Here is a 19,529-nt window from a genome sequence, read left to right as displayed (position 1 = left end):
ATTCCAGAATAAGTTCTAGGCTGGCAAATAGTTAATGTCACACTTCTTCTTTTGAGATACCAGAGCAGCCCATGGAGCTGGTAATGCCAAGATGCTTTCCTGTGATGGTGGCATTTGTTGGGGAAAATATTAGGGGTAAAACTACTCAATTATTTCCAAACATTTAAAACCTTTGCACGATAACTTTGCTGTTGTAGTTCATCAAACACCAGGAAGTGATATTTCTTAGGAACAAAAGTCTCTGTGCCTTCTCTAACCTGAGCTTCCTATCTGGGTAACAAACTCATGGTTTCATGACACCATTTCTGAAGAGGCTGGACAGTTACCTCTCTTTCCCCAGAATCTTTCTCCTCTGGGAGTCACGTCAACCCGGTGGAAACAGAACCTGGGCTCATCCCGTTTGGGCCCACTGTGCCCAACACATATGCTCAAACAGATGTATGAGTGGCTAAGCATCAAGATGGCAATCTGTACTTCTGTTGGACAGTGCGCTGGACGCGGGCACAAAGGAGACCACGCTGTTCAAGTCACACTGCCCCAGGTCAGCCTGACCCCAGCCCTGGTCCCTTGGCCCTCATGTGGTTCTCTGACTCGGAGTTGCTGCTAAGAAATGTCTGTTGTAGAGTCAGAAGGGTAACAAGTCTACAGTCCTTGGGAGTACCTTGAAAGGAACAATTGTCACATACATTAAAAAACAAACAAGTGAGAAATATCAATGCAGCAGCAGCAGAGGCTGGAGAAACGCAGCTTGAGGGATGGAATTGGGAGATTAAATCCAGGTTAAGATGGAGTGCAGAGTGCTAGAAGCTGCCACGCACTATGGAAGCTGGGAATCACACACATACTTAGCTTTTGGTTTATTTCAGCTGCCAGCTGGGAAGTCTTGACACCTCAACCTTGTCCAACCATCCTGGGAGACGTGCTAACATGAGGAGAGATGGCCAGCAGCTTCTGTTCACAGAGCTAAGGTCTGGCCTCAGGCTCAGCTTTCCCTATGGTTCTGTGAAGGTGTACCTCCTGACTTGTGTGCCTGTGTCCTTTTCTCCTGTTGCGTGTCAGGTCAATGGAACGGGCTGGTAAGAGGCTGGTGGTAAAGATCCATGAGCTCCAATCCTATGCATCCCAGAAGCAACCACAAGGACCATAGTTTTCAACCAGGGGGTAATGCTTCCCTTCTTTAAGTGGTACTGATATTGTGTAGGGCAGTTTTGGTTGTTGCCTTGATGGCCAGGGTGGGAGTAGAGGCTGTATGGCTGATGACATTTTGAGGGCAGAGGCCAAGAAAGTTAAATGTCCTCAATAGAGGGGCGTCTGGGTGGCTCAGTCGATTAAACGTTCGACTTTGGTTCAGGTCATCTCACGGTTTGTAAGTTTGAGCCCCGTGTCGGGCACTGTGCTGATAGCTCAGACCCTGGAGCCTGCTTTGGATTCTGTTTTCCTCTCTCTCTTCCCCTCCTCTGCTTGCACTCTGTCTCTGTCTCTCTCTCTCTCAGAGATAAATAAACATTAAAAAAAAAATTTTTTTTTTAATGTCCTACAATGCAAAGAACTGCCTGCCCCTTGTCAAGAACTGCCATCACCCATGCTGAGGAATACCTGTCCAGAAAAGTTTAGGAAGGACAACCAAGGTTTCTCAGCTATCTCTTGGCCTAAGTACTTACAGAAACCCCGCACATCAGTACGAAGACCCAGCGGATGCTACATCGAGTTATACCCAGCCTGTCCCTCTACTGTTAGCAGAACAATCCTATGTTCTCCACTCTTCACTGAGGAGTCTTCCACAAGTCCCCTAGTACTGAATGTCTCCTTCTCTGTACTTTGGTGGGTTTGTGGGCTATTCACCGATTCTTCTACTTTCACATCCAATTGCTACACAATTTAATCTCTACAGACTTTAGAAATCACTGCTAAAGATGTTCCTTTAGCTTTGGCCTTTACTCAACCTTTATTAGTAAAAAACAAGTTTATGTCCTGTCTATGCTATTGCTCTCCTCCGGATCTTCCCTGAAAGGCGTGGGGTGCGTGTCTGGTCCATGCAAGAATGGGCCGCCTGAGTGAGGCATGCATGTGCCCCCCCGCCCCGACTGTGGCATGCACTAGCAGCAGAACCAGAATTCTAGTGTTAAGGTACCAGCAGAGCTGCCGAGAGAGAGTGGTTATGGTGAGTGGGGAGAGAACAAACATCACCAGACTACCTCCGGAGACTGTCTCCAGCCAGGCCTGCACTGCTGCGCGGCGAATGGAGGGAAGGTCAGGCACTGAATTTAAAACAGACGATAGATACAAAGTTACACGGGAATGCGGGTTCCCGGTGAGGAGAGTCGAGGTCATCCTAAAGCCCCAAACAGAAGGGAACCTGACAGATGTTCTAAGCCAGAGGCTTGTCCCGCAGCGATGAGGGGTCAGAGTCCCGCCGTAAGCCTGTATGACGGACGCTCGGGATGAGAAAAGAAGAGAGAAAACAGGGAGGGTCAACAGTGGCTCGAGGCTGCAGAGCTGCCCCATGCTGTAGGCCAGCCAGACGTCCCGGGTCAGTAGGGCCAGTCTCCTCACTCCCGTTGAATGGTTATACTGCTGCAAAAGTAGTTAACAGAAGGTGGTCTTGCCTAGAGGTGAAGATTTGGGGCCAGGGAGGATCAAATGTCCTCGTTAAGGGCTAAGTTTCCTGAAGGCAGAGTCCTGCAGGGTGTGTGGCCCCAACAGGCCTGAATGGAAACGTGAAAACGAGTGAGAGACAGAGGTTCATGACAGCAAGGATCCATATTTGGACGATAGGTCTGCTGAGGTCAAAGGTGTGGAGAGTGACACGGCAGCCGCCGCATCCCTCAGCTGTCTCCATTTTTTCCTTTTATTGCTTGTAATCATCTTCACCCTCCTGTGGAGCATAGGCCAGCTCACCTAAAACCTAGAGCTAGATATTACGCTAGCTATTTTTAAAGGCCTCCTTGACATAAATCTCTTAAAACTTCATTTCAGTTCAAAATATACTGCCCCACCCAGTCCTGCCAATGTACATTCACACTCAGACACACCACAGGAGGAAAGCATCAGAACATTTTACCAAGTGGACAGAGTAACCCTGTCTAGCAAAATGGGGAAAGAAAGCAAATTCTTGGTTTTCCCAAGGTCAAGTTCATTTTACTATTTTGCATCCATGGAGAAAGATCCCATAACCTCTTAACCCATAGAGAACTTTACATATCCTCAAACAAAAGTTAAGGGCAGTGGTCATGATTAACAATACCAGGACAACAAAATGGTTTGTTGGCTTTTACATTTTGATTAAACTGATGGCTTTGGCCCTACCAGAAGGGTCCTCTGTAGCAATGAGAGGGGAAGCAGGGACAGAGCTGCTCTGAGGGGCATATCGGGCCCTTGGATCTTGAAACAGTTACCTCTAGAAGTGGAGGACTCAGAGGTTGGTACCATTCGCTCCTCCTCCTCTTTCTCTCGAATATGTGTCCAGTGCACATCAGCCTGGATCTCCAAGGGGTCGCCTGGATTTATGATCTGCTGTAGCCTCTGGCTCCCGACTAGTGTACCAGAGTCAGAGGTGGAGGAGATGAGGAAGGGAGAGATGGTGGAGGAAGGAAGCAGAAAATAAACAGTGAAGGGAAGGAGGGGATGAAACATCACAGGAAAGGAAACAGAAAGAAAAGTTACTGTATTTGCCAGGATCACTTTGAATCAGAAAGAGGCAAAAATTGAGAATATACACGCGTGCGCACACAGACACGATTTCTACTCGTTCAGCTTGATTTTGTTGTTTCAAGCTTCACTTACACTGTTAATTTCAACGAAGTGAACCATATATCCCGACTCTAAACAGAAAGAATTCTCCTTTCTGATGCTCTTTTCATCTCATCTGCATTTGAGGGACCCAAATGCCAAGTCAGAAAAAAGAGCAGGTCACAACTGGCCTCTGGAGGGCCATCCCCTCTGGGTCACGAGTACTCTGCTGTTAGCCAGCACAGCGCGAGATCCCGAAGGATGCAACGCTCTTGCCCCTTCTGAGGATACACAGCATGGTGCTTACCGTCACCTGCCATGTTGACAGCTTCTCCTTTGAGATTTAAGCCAAGTGACAAGTGAGAGATGGGATGGGACAGTGTCATTCTGTCATGAACCACCTAACTCACGCAGGACAGAAATGTACTTTGTTGGTACTTCAGTGTTTATCTTTTGCAGCTAGAGAGAGAGAAAAAAAATCCCCCTTCCATAATAGGTCTCATGCTGCATGCAGGTCTGCGGCAGGGACACAGCTATGGGGAGAAAATGGAGACAGGGGAGGCAGTGGCTAGGAGAGGAAGCAGAGCTCTATCTTGTAAATTCCCAAGACTTTGGGAGTTCGTGGGCAGGAATAAAACAATACCTCTCTGCTTTTTCTGAGGTCAAAGCCTTTTTCTTACAACTCCATTTGGTGCACCACTGCTCCCCTCTGGACACAAGACCTGCCTTTTCAGCTAAATGAGAAATCACCAGTAGCCCCTTCAGATTATTCCTGCTGTCAGAGCCCAAAGAATATACATGCAGCCTCTGCCCTGTAAGCTCCCTATAACCAGTGCTTGGACCATGCCATACAGTTGGGTTAAAATAAAGGGATAGCCAGCAACTTGGGGGAGGGGACATTTTGGGAGGGAAGATGGCTTTTCAGTAGCAAGAGCAGGTGCCACCTGATCTGAAGGAGTCTGGGATTCCTGATGGGAGCCCACTCTCAACTAACTGGACAGTTTGGCTTTGGCTTCATCACTATCACACAACCTCTTAATTTTTAAGCACTGGGGAATGTGATATGGACAGAAAGTCCTAGTAAGATTACCAAATGTGGATGTGGGCACCATCCTGTGTTAAATGTGGGGTGGTAGCCCCGCATGCACTCTCTTGTCGGAACTACTGGTCTCTACGGATTCATTTTTCTAAGGTCAGTTGGCTTTTACGGTGTTGGATGGGGTTGAATCACGGCAAAGTCACCCAATAGCTTGAATGTCACATGACTAAGGAAGGGAAGTCAAAGAGAAAAATGCAGACCCTTTCTTCATCTTCTAAGCCGCAAAGAGAAGAGAGTGAGTCTTCTCCCTGGATAATGTTCTGCTTCCTGTTAATAAATGTAGCCTTGGGGACTTATCAGCCAGCATGTCCTCCTTTCTCAGAGAAATGTTACAAGACACAGTGGAGGAAGGTTCTGGGTACCTGTGCTGATGAAAACACCTGTGCTGGCTCCCCCACTTTTGATAGCTGTGACTGTGACATGATTTTTCAGCATTACAAGAGGCCGAGTCTTCGCTAGATGAGGGGACTTGCAGCAAAGCATACAAGGGGCCTACATGGGGCCACCGTCATTAAGACTGCTTCTAGAGTCTTCTTCTCAGACTTCCCCTTGATTCTGCTTGTCTTATATGTTATTTGCTACATGACCATTCCCAAAGGCTGGGCCCAGGGACAGGTGCCCAGCTAGGCATGTGCCAAAGCCTGTCCGCGCAGCTTTATAAAGCACAGATCTTTTAATGTGGGACCTGCTCTTGAAGGCAAATTCTGGATGGCTGCTAGGGAGCCAGGGTAGAAGGTGGGCAAGGGGCAGAGTGGGTACCTTTACATGTACCCGTATCTTCTTCCTTTGACAGATGCTGGAGCCACTGGCTTTGCAGGAGTTCTCTGTCCCAGGGGCAATACTCCCCTTCTACAGCAGGGGGAGCCAGACACCCACAAACACAGCATCAAGAATCCCGCGTGGGGATAAAGAGAAAAGAGAATGGAAGGGAGGAAAAAGAATAGAGAAGAGTTATCTTCAGGTGCAAGGCAATAACATCCTGTCACTGTCTACACAGCCATGGAAGTCCACTGACCAAAAGATACACACACACCAAGGGCTAGGAACAAAGGCCCAGAGCTTGGCTGAATTTGTCGGTATGTGTTTCTGCAGTTCAATCCCATTCCCTGCAGGTTTGGTCTTGACACTAGTTCCAGATCCAGGAAATTAAGTCTGCATGAGGGAAAGCAGGGATAAAGTCTCCTGAAAAGGGCATAGGCTTTGACCCTAAGCTGTGTGTGGGGCTACAAGCCACTGAATGTGTGAATCACCAGATGGAGATAATGACAAAAACAAAGTACCTTTCCCCTGGATAAGCTGTGAGCACAATCACCACCTCTGACTACTAGGGACCCAGAGGCAGCCCTGGGCCAACCACAGCTCTGCACACACAGCAGTTATGGAGAAAAGAACCCAAGGTGCCAGCTTTCCGGCCTGGCCTCCTGCTCGCACAGACCTTACTTCTCATCACGGGGAGGAGGAAGGGCCAGGGCACCAAGTGCTGCCTCTGTGGGCCCCACCCCAGCCTCTGTCTTTGGAGGGAAGAGCGCAGGAGAACTAGGTCTAGAGAAGCCCCTTAGTGGTCTGAGGAAGAGCCCTGCCTCTGAGCGTTCACACTGGCCCTGGGCATCTTGGGGGCAGGGAGAGGCTGTGCTTCCTTCTTGTCTGCCCTGCCTCGGCAGTGTCTTGGGCTACACAGCTCTCAGGACCAGCTCAGTAATGTAATTGGGAAGAGCTCTGCATCTGGTCGGCACGCGGTCCTTCCTGTGCCAGACTGCGGGATAGGACTGGGCAGCCAAGCACATCGAATTCCAGGAGGAGCAGCAGAGCAATCTAGTGCCAACTCTACGAGGCCCGGGGCTGTCCAGAATCTAATGTGCTCCTCTGACAACAGCTGGGAGGGATTGGTGCTTTAAAGGCCCATGTCCTTCTCTTCCATTCCATGTCCCCTGGAGAGAGAGCACGGCCGTGAATTAACATGGCACCATCGTCAGGGGGATTCAGGTCTCTACCTGCCCTAGTTTCTTCCTCCCCACCCTCCAGACCTCTGTGCAGACAGGGCAGGGAAAGAATGACCCTCTCTCTTACAGAGACAAAAAAGGATGCCCACCAAATTCTTCCTCATCACTCAAAGACACACACAGCCAGAGATGGGGGCAGAACTGAAACATTTCAAGTCCAAGGCAAGAGAACATTTCAGAGCCAACCAGAGTGACTTAATACTGGAACTGATGCTCCGTCTCAGGACACTGGTCCAAACATGTTACTACCTGTCATCGACTGAACCCTGTCTGGTAGGCACCTGGCCCCTCCTCAGTGACAGCAGCTCTGAGCAGAGTGAGATTCAGTGCTCTGCAGCCTCCAAAGCCCAGACTCTGAGTCAGGGAATCCTCTAGGAAGCTAAATTCCCTTTCTTTATTAAAATAAATTTCTTTAACAGAAACTAAAGGAAACAAAAAAAAAAACAACAGAAAATGAGGAGAGGAGAATGAGTGACCTAATTTGGTTGGAGTACTTATGCTGTTGACCCTTTGCCTTCCACTTCCAATATCTACTCAGAAAGTGCACAAGGGACATTACTTCCACTGCCAATGGCCTCCCCTGCCCCCCAAATCTAAGGCTAGAGAGAGGCAGGAGGGATCGCCCCTGGTGCCGTAGACGGCACATCGGTGTGACTCCAGCCACAGAAGCCTTACTCAGGCATGGAACAGAGTCAGAGTTAAGAGAAGAGATTTTTTTCTGACCTTCACTAGACTCTTCCTCTTCCTCCTCATATTCTTCCTCTTCCTCCTCCTCCTCCTCCTCATACTCTTCCTCTTCCTCCTCTTCATTCCCAGGCTCGTAGCTCTTTGAGGCCTCCAGCTCCTCTTCACTCTTTCCTTTCAGAAGGGCATGGATCCTCACAGCCTCCTTCCAAGGAACACCGCCCAGGTCGGAGGTGGGCAGAGGCTCCTCTTCCTCCTCCTCCTCTTCCTCCATCTCGGACTCAGAACTGCTGTGGGGAAACAACCATACAACCAAAGTGAGGGAATGACAAAAACTGAGAAGGAGAAGCCACAACCAGAGGCAAAATGTCCCAGCAAAGCAACTGCTGGGCAGGAAAGGAGAGAGGACATGCACAGAGGGGTGTGGTGTGCTTTTCTGCCCAGGTAAGACCCACAAAGGGAAGGAAAGAGAGTGAGTAGACGGCCAGAGGAAATACACATGTACAAGTAAGCCCTACATAAACCCACATGAGCAAACAGCTCAGCCTGGGCGGGGGCAGAGGGGGGGCTCTATTCAATGAACTGCAACTCCACTGAGTCCAGTTTCAGAGGCCCTCAGAGACAGTAGGAGGCACAGACTCATTTTGATATGAACTCAAGACCCTGGGAATCAAGAAAGGAGAGAAGGTCTCCTTTCATCGTGATCTGTCTGGTTTGAGGAACTCAACTCTACTTGACTCAGGTGGGTTGGCAGGCTCTCCTGAGAAACACGGTGAGAAAGAAAAGCTGCCTCCAAGAGGCCTGAATCTTAGCCACAGACGGGCCGGCAATCAAGGAGTGTGTGCTGGAGGGAAGGCAGCACATTCAATTCCACAGTGTTCTTTAGTCCCCACAACGTGCCCTGCCCAGAACAGGATACTATGGGGAATACACAGTTAACACGGTAGCAAAGGCGCTTTTCACCACAAGGTTATAGTACAGGGACTATGGGGAGAGGGTGAAAACAAATATCCCGATCACTGGGGTCATCACCATGGACAACCAGCCACATTTTCTACCACCATTTCCTTTATGGCACATGGCCTAGCTCAGCTTGAAACAGGAAGCAGCACTACATGCGAGAAGACCCTTGCCGTGACCTGTGCAAGCCAAAACCATGGATCTCCACCCTCGAGGCCACCACCTGGGAGCATTTCTATCCGCCTTTCCTGCCTGCAGAGTTAAGCAGTCGATAGGTGGTACACAAATAAAAGTGCCCTACAATATAGCTGTAAGGCAGGAAAAAAACCCCAAACATCATTATACAAATGAAGTTTCTCAGACCTGTTTCATGGTCTGATAATTCCCAAAAAGTCTTTTTCAGGAGAGGCTTTGCCCTCAGTGAGAAATGTGTCATTGACTGGGCTAGAGGAAATTTGGCTTTTCCAATCAAGCATGGTCCAGCCTCTGGCATGAGAGAGCCTCAAACCCCAGAAGCATCAGGCATGGGATGGATGTCCAGTCCCATCTTCCTGTGATGGTGGGGGGGGGGGTGCTCTCTCCCCACCCACAGTGGGGCTGTGAATGTGGAGAGGGAATCAGTGAATACAGTGTGATAAGGTCAATGACACCTCACTACCAGTGCTATTATTAGTACCTGTGCAGTATAGAATTTACCTAACTCAAAGAGAGGTCTGGCCTTTGTCTTGGCTTCTGGGATGTAAACTCTAAGCCCTTGGAAGGTCTTGCCTGATGGGAATGTGTTTATTTCCGTAGGATCCTTAGGTCATGGTAAGTAGTCTAATAATGTGATTTAGGGTGAGGGCTGGCCACATCAGAAAGACCAACAATTTAGGGTGGGGGCATTGAGTCATGAAGTATTAGCTGGCCTGGAGACTGAGATCAATCACAACATGTTGCTAATCAGTTAATCTGTCAACTGATACGTAGGTAATGGAGCCCCAATAAAACCTCTGAACACCAAGGCTTGGGTGAGTAATACTATATGGGTTTTGTCACACGTTAATACCAAGAAAGTAACACTGTCCTGACTCCGTAGGGAGAGGACAATGGAAGCTCCACATCCGTATGTTCTTGGACTCTGCCCTGTGCACTTCCTTACTTGGCTGATTTCAGTAAGTATCCTTCCCTGTAATTAACCACAACCATGAGTATACACATTTTAGTGAGTTCTGTGTGTCTAACAAATTATTGAACTTGAGGGTGTTTTTGGGAACTCTCAGACTTTAGTTGGGTCAGTCTGAGGGCAGCCCTGGGGGCTGTATGCCCGCCTACTTCTCAGGTGGCTGATTCTCAGTGTTACACTGGCTCTGCTGCTTACCAGCTGCATGACCATGAGCTGATTATTTATGCTGAGCCTCAGTCTCCGCATCAGTAAGGAGGCAATGTTCACATCTACCTTGTAGAAACGTTGTGAAGATTAGGAATTTTACTGATTTTTATAATGTTTGTGTTATACTCTGGGACTCTCGCTATTCACTTCTTTGTTTACGCATTTACATATTCATTCATTCATTCATTCATTCAATGAACATTCTTGAGTACTTACTAAATCTCAACCAATGGATACAAAAATAAAAAGAGGCAGCTCCTTACTGTAAGCAGCTCATTTTGGTGAATACTACTTGATTCATTTATTCATCCATTCATCCATCCATCCACCCACCCACTAAAATTTACTGAGCGTCTTTTACTTACAATGCACTTCCTCCACATTGCAAAGAATACAAAGATCCTTATTCTCAAGGGAGATAAGATGCGAACACGGCATGATAAAATAAGGTAGGAAATAACTGTAGTGGAATGAAAGGTTGAGAGGAGGCAGTTTAAGGTGAGTAAACATAAGAATTTGGACGATGGAAAACTTGGCATCTGGATTTTGACTGTTTTTCAGTATTTATTTAGCTATTATTTTCATTTGTTTACTATCTTATTATTTAGCAACAATGTGTATCACTTAACATCTTTCAAACATGAAATAAGGATAAGAATGCCTCCTATGCTCATCTTAAATCTTATGTAAATTTATTCAAACTTCAGGTGGGCAGAAGGCAGGCCAGCTTGTCCTTCCTTCCCAGCCAGGCATACAAGGTAACTCCAGCAGTCGGCAGGCACAGTGGGACTACACTGCCACTGTTTGGGAGAGGTGCCTTCAGCACGGCCCATTCCTTGTACTGTGCCACGTCATGAGGGCAGTGGCACTGTGCATAATGTGAGCAATTAATACTCTATGATGAGGGCAATGGGACTCACAGCTATGAGTGTGATACTGGCTAGTTTTATGACGGCTCAAAGACCACGGGAGAATAGCAAGTGAGGCATGGAGCATAAAAGATAGGGTGGAAAGGTCAACCCTTGCCTTTCTTCATAAGCTATTAGCTCTCAGTCTCTTTCTGAAAGGCCTTGATACGTTGTTTCTGGAAATCTGAGACAGGCAAACCAGTCTCCCTCCCTCTGTGAAGGAGAGGGGTGGACAAGCATTGCCAACTATTCCTTTCCAAGCCATCACATCCATGGGAGCTTGGAGCAGTCCCCTGAATCTCACCAGGCTCCTTATGTCGTCCAAGATTCACAGCGTAAACTCAGTACTTCAAGACTCATTTTTACATTTTGTGGCTGTTCCCAGTGCCTGAATTTCTGGGTCTGGCCTTTGAAGAGGCTGGGGGAAGGGTACAGAGAAGGAATCTGTAGTGAGGCAGACCCCCTCACCCCTACTTGGACATCAGCCTAGAAACATCTTAAGTGGGAAGATCACTATGCCAGAACAAAAGACAACATAGGGAACAATTTCTCTATCCTTTTGGGAAGAGAGCGTGACCTCTCAGTTTACAGCCTCCTAGGAGATGAAGGCCACAAGAAAATATAGTCATCAAGATCAGCATTTGTAACAATCTATTGTTTGATGTAGGTCCACCTCCCCTGGACTGCACTCTCTCTGAGAGCAGGAACAGGTCTGCTTGGCTCACTGAAGTGGTGCTCGTAGTGCCTAGCACAGCCAAGAAAGGCAAGGAAGGATGCACAACCAGAGAAAGCCAGGGTAGGTTGCTACCTAAATTTACAGGTGTCAGATGATACCTCTGATGCCCCTTGGTGAAGTCCATCAGTAGGAGCAGAGCCTTTGAGTTACAATGACACCTTGCAAAAATCCTCCCTGCTGCAATTTATATCTGATCAATGATCTCAAAGCACTTTACCTGAACTCCCTATCAGATGCCATCTTCTCACTGAGGCTATGGTGGGGCCTGATAGGAGGAAGTAAGACCAGCAGGCACATGGACTAGATTCTAAAAAAACAAGATTTGCTCCAGACTTCTATGAGCTGAACAGAGGTTCTGCTGTGCCAGAGAAAGGCCAACGGTGATCATCACAGTAGTGATGGTGAATACTTACTGAGCCCTGGTGAAGTGCCACGTGGCACAAGGCACTTCACATGAATTAGGTCACTCAGTTACACAATAACTCTAGGACTCCAGGATATATTAATATCGTCATTTTTACAAATGAGGCCACTGAAGCTTAAAACGGTTGGATCATTGGTGTGAGAGGTCAGGATTCCCTCTGGTGTCCGCACCTGTCATACCATGCCCTCTTGGATTGTTCACCAAGAACCCAAGAATTCTTCAGCCACTAGCAGCTGTCAGGGTGGCAAACCCAGGAGCAAGATCATGACCAGTCTCCTGGCTGCCTGGGTCTAACTTCAGAAAGTGGATACTGGAAATCTGGGCAGGTCCTACTGTGAATGAAGCAGGCTGCTATGTCAAACAGCACATGAAGTTCTTAGATGGTTTAAGGGAAAATAGGGAATCATGGCTTTCATTTTTAAATGAATCCACTCATAATCAGAGAGTCCACTCCTAGATCCCACCCTCTCTGACAACTGTGTAAACATTATACTGCTAAGCAGACTGCTGGAGAAGATGTATGTTGTCCAGCAATCATTACATGATGAACATTTAATCCATGCTGAAAGCAGTATCCTGCTCAGCAATGGCTCACATTACTGCCTCCACTGGAGAAGGGATAAGGGAGAAGAGAGGGAACGGTCAGGAATTTCCACTTATGTTGGTGAGTCTTGAAGGAGGGGCTTTTCCTTGTTGTGTTACTCTGATGGAGAGCAAAGCCCCTTTGGGCTGGCCTGTCATCGACTTTTGGGGAGTCCTCTGTAACCTGGTTGTCCCATCTGGATGGAAAGGATACCTGTTTGCTCTAGTGCTAACTTGTTCTTTAGAGCCAGCAATGTGCAAACAGTTGAGGACTTCAGCAGATGGGTACTGCACAAGCCATCTTCATTGCCTGGGGCAAAGTTTTCCAGACAGGCAATCAGGGAAAAACAAAACTAAAACCATAAAGCCAGTTTTCTTTTGTCTTCAGGCACCTGTTCTGTTCCAGAGAAAAGTAAAAGTACTATTTCCAGGGTCTCCTTTGGAAGATGCTTCCCCTCCCCCTCCCCCAATCCAAGGAAGGATCAAGGAGCTAATTAGGTCTGGGCCAATAGTCTCTGTGCAAACTAAACCACAAAGCAGCTAAGACTCACCTAGGGGGTTTGTTAACAAACTGGTATTCCTGGTCTCCACCCCAAGCCCACTAAATCAGCTGCTCCAGGGGAGGGTCCAGGAATTACGTTTTTACCACATGTCCCAGGTGGCACTTATTATCAGGGAAATTTAGAGCAGCCATCCTTGGTCTTTAGACCACAGCATTACCTGGGAACTTTTTAGAAATGCAAATCTTGGGTTCTACCCCAAATGACTGAATAAAAAACAGCCCAGCAATCTTTGGCTTAACAAGCCCTCTGGGTGGTTCTGATGCCAGCAAAGTTTGATCAGCACCGCCCTAGGGCCAAGCCAAACCCAACTTGTGGCACTTAAACCAGCCGTTTAAGGAACCCAATACAAGAATCACTGGCCCTGCCCCTCCTCGTGAGGGATACCCTGTATTGTGCTTAGAGCTACAATGCACTACGGTGGTGACAGTAGAGGTGGCAATGATTTAGTGCTCCCTGGGCACCATGAACTGTGTCAGTTGTTTTATTTGGTTTCATCCTCATAACAAACCAATGAGGTGCAGTGTTCTTTGCAGATGAGGAAACCGAGGCACAGAAAGGCCAAGAAATGTGGCCATAACTACTACGTGGTAGAACAAGGCTTCAAGTACAGGTCTGTTTGACTCCGATGTCATGCTCTGAATTATGATACTGCAATGCTCCCCCAAGCAGACGATGAAGTTAAGAGTTCTTTAAACTTGTCAAAAGTGAGTTCCTGGATTGGACCAGTGAATTCCTTAAAACAGTCATTCCTCATCTTCAAGGAAGGTCTGAGGGCTGAGAATGCACCTAACTCTGCTTGGTGCTGTAGGGAAGATGGAGAAAATACATGATACACTGTCTGCATCTGATCACTGCCCTCAGGGAAATAAGACAAAATCTGTGGCTCCTCCCTCTGAGCAATTCGGTTTAAGAGACCGTTTTTTCACTCTGCAAAGAGCTAATGCCACTTGTTGCTGTCGAGTTTGAGACACAGGCACCATTTGGGGCACCTGGCTGGCTCAGTCGGAAGAGCATGTGACTCTTGGTCTCGAGGTCAGGAGTTTGAGCCCCATGCTATGTGTAGAGATTGCTTAAGTAATAAATAAATAAACTTAAAAAAAAAAAAAGAGGCAGACACCATTTGATGCAGACTGATTTCATATTCTTCTATCCTGCCTTTCCTATTGCACCCTGCTACATGTGCCACGGTGTAGCCTTCCTGAAATGTCCTTGCTACATACTGCTGCCTCGTTCCCTGTTAGTTTACAAATCACAGTGGAGGAAAAATCACAATGGCAGAAAAGCTGGCTGACCACACTCACCCTGAGGCTAAGCTATTAGGTCTGCAGAGAGTGGGCTCTTCCTCATCGACACAGAGCAGGAACACATGCTCTGTGGATGTTCTGCGTAGAGATGTAGTTGTGTGACAACAGTGTGTATGTGGTGATGGCTTCTGAAATGCAGGTACCCAGGGGGAGGCTGCCCAACAATGCACAGAAATGCTGTCTCTGAGGCCAGCCCAAGAAGCAGTTGATCCAAAGTATGTGTGAGGTGGTGGAATGCAGCTGTAAGTAGCTCTGCCCAGCAGACACCCTAAGAACAGTCCTGGAACTTAAAAAAAAAAAAAAAAGCACTGCTTTCTTTAACCGCACACATTCCCTTCCTTACTCATGGCAACAAAGAAGCATCCCGCTGGTGTCTCAATGATAAGGCAAAGCCTGGAGAGGTGATGTGGCTTCCCCAAGACTGCAGGGTGAACTGTCCTCACAGAAGCCCCTAATTCCAACCCTGAAGCTTCTTCTACTGAACCACCTGCCCCTCAACAGCACACTGCTTTAGGTTTCTGTTGTTCCCATGTGGAAGTCCTTTCTCTTCCAGTAAATTTGCAAACAACACCTGAGGGCAGGACCTGGGACTATTATTTATTTTTTTTCCTGTTACCTTTTCAATGAAAGACAAAGTGTTAAGGCCATGGTAGGTGTTCAAGAACTACCTGGGGCGCCTGGGTGGCGCAGTCGGTTAAGCGTCCGACTTCAGCCAGGTCACGATCTCGCGGTCCGTGAGTTCGAGCCCCGCGTCAGGCTCTGGGCTGATGGCTCGGAGCCTGGAGCCTGTTTCCGATTCTGTGTCTCCCTCTCTCTCTGCCCCTCCCCCGTTCATGCTCTGTCTCTCTCTGTCCCAAAAATAAATTAAAAAAACGTTGAAAAAAAAAAAAGAACTACTTACTGAATTTCTGCATTAAGTCTGATGGGTTGTGTTCTTACCAGCTAACAAGATGACGAGAGGGAACTGCATGGAAAGGGGGAGATCAGCAGGGAGAACAGGAAGAATCCTGGACTGGGATCCAGGAAACCTGAGTTTGAACCTTAGTCAATCCTTGATCCTAATATTAGTCCCCATGTGTTTCCTTAACCACAGAGTGGTAAGATAAACGTTCTCGTCTACTTTGCAGGATTCCTGTGAGGATGACCAAGTGAGGTGATGGATACAGAAGTCCTTTGTAAATACTCCAGCGCCATGCAAAGTAGTAATAAAAGCAACCACCATCAACATGCACTTACATGTGCCACATACTGTTTTAAACCCTTTATACTATTTAATCCTCACACCAATTCTGTGAGGAAAGTACTCGTATTGCCTTCATTTCACAGATGAGGGAACAGAGGCATAGGGAGGTTGCTTAACTTGCCTAGTGTCACACAGCTGGTAGGTGGCACCGATAGTCTGGCTCAGATCCCATGCCGAGGGCACGGTGCTGCCTCCCCCCACAAGCAGGACAGTATATTCATCTGGGGAAGAGGCTGCTAGGGCAAGCCATGGGCATGTTGCAGCACACGAGAAAGCGGGGCCAGAGCTCCCGGGCACAGGCTGACCTGCTGGCCACGTCCTCCTCTGCGCCTTTGTCCAGCACGCTGCTCAGGTTGTGCTCAGCCTGCGTCTCCTCGGGCACCTCCTCCAGCTCCTCTGCCTGTTTCACAGACAGGCGGTAGTTCTCCAGCTCAATCCTTTCAGGAGTACCCCTGAGTCTCTTAGCAATGCTAGGCTCTTCCAGGCCATTCACACTTGAACCTGCAAGACAAGCAAAGCAGCAAAGTTCTAGGACAAGTGAAGGGAAATGAATACATGCGGTGGGGGACAGAGAAAGTGCACGGAGGGAGGGGGCACTGACAAGGATATCTAAGCGACCAAGGGAGCCACCACTCATTTCAGTGAAGGAGGGACAGGCCCTCCATGAAGGCCAGGGACCCAGACAAGGGACAGCCTGAAAGTCAGTAAAGTCACAGAGGCCAGGAAAGGACTGTGGGCTGGGAGTGGCAGCCCTTCCCTGAGCAGGAGAAACAAAAGTCAGCCCCTAAAGGGGGGGCGCAGGCTCAGTCTCCTCTGTCATCCCTGAACCCAAGCCCAGTGGAGGGAAGAGGTGGTGGTGACTGTGGGGGAGGGGGTAAAAAGGACTTGGGCTAGACGCTAAGGAAGATCTTTTCACTGATCCAGCCCCTCTAAAGTAGCTTTCATGGAGAAGGTGAGTCTTGCCAGCTGCCCCCCACCCTAATGACCCAGGACCCAGTCAAGGCTCATGCCCTGCATCTGGCCAACCTGCAGAGGTGTCCAGGCCAGCTGCCTGCAGGACCTCTCACACTATGGAAGTGTCTGTCCTGTCATGATTAGATTCATGGTAAACATTTCCTATTTAACAAGAACACATAGGTGATGCTGTGCCCCTTCTGCTGCACAGTTAGGAGGAATATTGTCAGGTTGCCTCATTCTTGGTGATACCAGCTTGACTGCTTGGGTATGGTGGTGCCCAACCATCTTTCTGCTGTAAAGAGAGGATTTCCCCCTTTGTAATTAATGAGTAATCCATGGGGTCATAATGTAGAAACCATGGGACTATCCTGTTCCACTATACTTTCATCCAGTGGTTTTTGTACCAATCCATTGATGAGTGGTGATTTAAAAATTTTTATCATTCCTTCTCCACTGTCATTCTTTGTAAAGAACTTTTCCCATTTCTCTGAGTACCACCATGACTCATGGATTTTGAAAAACTTAAATGTTGTATTTGACTACTATGTTTTCTTACTCTCCTTTAACCTAGAAGTTTCCCTGTTTCCCCCATTATTATTCTTTTTCATGTACCTTTTTATCTCAAATTTGGTCAGAAGAAGCCCACCATATTTATTCTTTAATGTCTTCACTGTAATGTGAAGCTTAGAGTCAGACGATGTCTGTAAGCTTAGAGTCAGACATATCCAGGCTAGACACCTGACTCCATGAGTGACAAGCTGAAGGATCTCAGGAAAATTATGTAACTACTGAGAGTGCATTTTCTGATCTATAAATGTGGACAACCCTCAGCTCCTATGATTATTATGAATGTGGAATGAAATTATATACATATATATACAAGTATGTGTACATATGCCAAACCTGTGTGCACTCCAAACCTATTGTCTTCCTCTTCTGCTTAAACCCAGCACATGGGCAGGATTCAGCAAATATGAGTTAAGTGATGTAACTGATGCCCAGTAACATTCTTAGCACCAGTTTGTGTTGTATCCATTTGCTCTGGATTATGAACAACAGTTACTTGACAAAGATGGGAAGGGAATTCTGGGCAGAGGGAACAGCAATAGCTAAGGTACACTGACATGCAATGGCAGCTTGGTATTACTAGACTTTCTGGTGGCAGTGTACTTGAAATGGTAGTGAAGAGAAAGAGACTGGGGTGAGAACAGAGCATGCACGGCCTTCGGTGCCATTCTAAGATCTAAGAGATAACACTGGGTTTTGGTAGGCAACATCATACCAACCCAGTGTTGAGTGACAGGTGGCTTATCAGGTGAAGGCCAGAACCTCTGTAATGAAGGACTAAAGTAAAGGGGTAGGAATATTGAATTGGTAATATCTGTGACATAACAGGTGTGCAGAAAATCTTCTGGAAGCCTGGCACTTTTGTTGTGTACAATGTTCTCAACCTCTCTGTAATATCATTAGAAAGAACATTTTATGAATCCAGGTAGTCACAGAATAAAGTCTGAGTGCATCTATTGGATTATCAGTTTCTTCCACCAAATAGCATCTTTCAAGTTTACTAGAGAATCTTTACTGAAAAGCAAAACCCAGGGCACGTTCATCTATAAATTCAGGTAAATGTCTAATGATGGAGTCAGAGCATGAATCCTTGGGCTCACTAGGGCCCTGTGCAACGCCCACCTGTCCTAGTCTTTGCAACTCCAGTTGGGGCATTTTATACATCCCTGGCCCATTGCCCAAAGTATAAGCTATAATGCTGGATCAAAGCATCTGGACGATTAGGAAATATGTGGGCTTCAGGTAATAGAAAAAAGAGACAGGGAGCACAGCAGGTGGATGCTGCCTCAGCATCCTTCAAACCAACCCCCTATCCCTGGCCCCTGGAGTGCACAGGCTCCAACTGCACTGGTTCATCATTTCCAAACATCAGTCTTCCTGTCCTCTGTTGCTCCTTCCCTTCATCAAAACCCAACATGATAAACATGGGAAGGCTAAGGATCCCCTGACTATAATATCAACTGATTCTTTCCTTCTCATCATGTATTTTTGACAAATGTCCTTAAAACAGAACGCAGACAAGAAAGTGAAATACATGTGAAGCCACTACCCAAGTATAAAGTTTTGGGGAACTCCATAGATAGAGAATAAAAATCAGTATTTCTTTTAGCTAGGGAACAAAAAAATAGAATAAGAACTACCACTTCAGGGAAACAAACAACCAACACTCATCAATTCAGATCCAAGCAATTTCAAGGTAGAGTGAACAAACACACTCATGCAGAGAAACACTCAATACGTGATGTCTGTTTTTAGTGGGTAAAAACCATACTCTGTGCCAGAAATTCTACCAGAACCTTGAGCAACAAAGCAGACTAAAACACTCTCTACTCTTAAAGATCTGTGGGCTAGTCACAGAAGAGACAGTCCTGCCCAGGAATCATTTCAGTATGATGTGTCAAGTATCATGGCTTATGCATGCATGTGGTGCTATGTGCATACATAAAAGGGCAACTCTACCCAGAGAAGTCAAGAAGATGTTCTGGAGGAATATGGAGGTTGCCTAGCCAGCTTTAAAAAAAAATTCCGTAAGGGGCGCCTGGGTGGCTTAGTCGGTTAAGCGTCTGACTTCAGCTCAGGTCATGATCTCGCAGTTTGTGAGTTAGAGCCCCGTGTTGGACTCTGTACTGACAGCTCAGAGCCTGGAGCCTGCTTCAGATTCTGTGTCTCCCTCTCTCTCTCTCTGCTCCTCCCCCACTCACACTCTGTCTCTCTCTCTCAAAAATAAGTAACATTAAAAAAAGAATTTTGTAAGGGAGGTAATAGCTGGAAATGAGGTATCTGAAATTCAATTCAGAGACATTAAGCAACCTGCCCAAAGGTCACACAGCCAGTGAGCAGTGCAGCCAAGATTTGAATCCAAGGAGGACAGCATTACTTCAGAAGACTACCATGGCTGTCC

The 19,529-nt window shown here is 47.2% G+C and overlaps 1 protein-coding gene across 15 annotated transcripts in view; it reads right to left on the bottom strand.

Moving 5' to 3' along the window:
• The window catches only part of MICAL3 (microtubule associated monooxygenase, calponin and LIM domain containing 3), a 206,303-nt gene that overhangs the window by 35,990 nt on the left and 150,784 nt on the right, over positions 1–19,529 (bottom strand). For 9 of the 15 annotated variants that reach the window (XM_030321297.1, XM_030321299.1, XM_032593862.1 and 6 more), the window contains 4 exons: positions 15,910–16,105; positions 7,552–7,802; positions 3,396–3,533; positions 2,196–2,258 (listed from right to left, as the gene is read on the bottom strand). In XM_030321297.1, the coding sequence (XP_030177157.1) occupies positions 2,196–2,258; positions 3,396–3,533; positions 7,552–7,802; positions 15,910–16,105 (648 nt within the window). Of the gene's footprint in view, positions 1–2,195; positions 2,259–3,395; positions 3,534–3,641; positions 6,757–7,551; positions 7,803–15,909; positions 16,106–19,529 lie in introns of those variants that run through there. The other 6 variants (XM_032593863.1, XM_030321302.1, XM_032593869.1 and 3 more) reach the window with 5 other exon arrangements.

This window comes from Lynx canadensis, chromosome B4 (assembly GCF_007474595.2).
Source record: "Lynx canadensis isolate LIC74 chromosome B4, mLynCan4.pri.v2, whole genome shotgun sequence".
In the NCBI taxonomy this organism is placed as follows: domain Eukaryota; kingdom Metazoa; phylum Chordata; class Mammalia; order Carnivora; family Felidae; genus Lynx; species Lynx canadensis.
The sequence above is the reverse complement of the archived record's forward strand: the minus strand, read 5'-3'. Positions and strand labels throughout refer to the sequence as shown.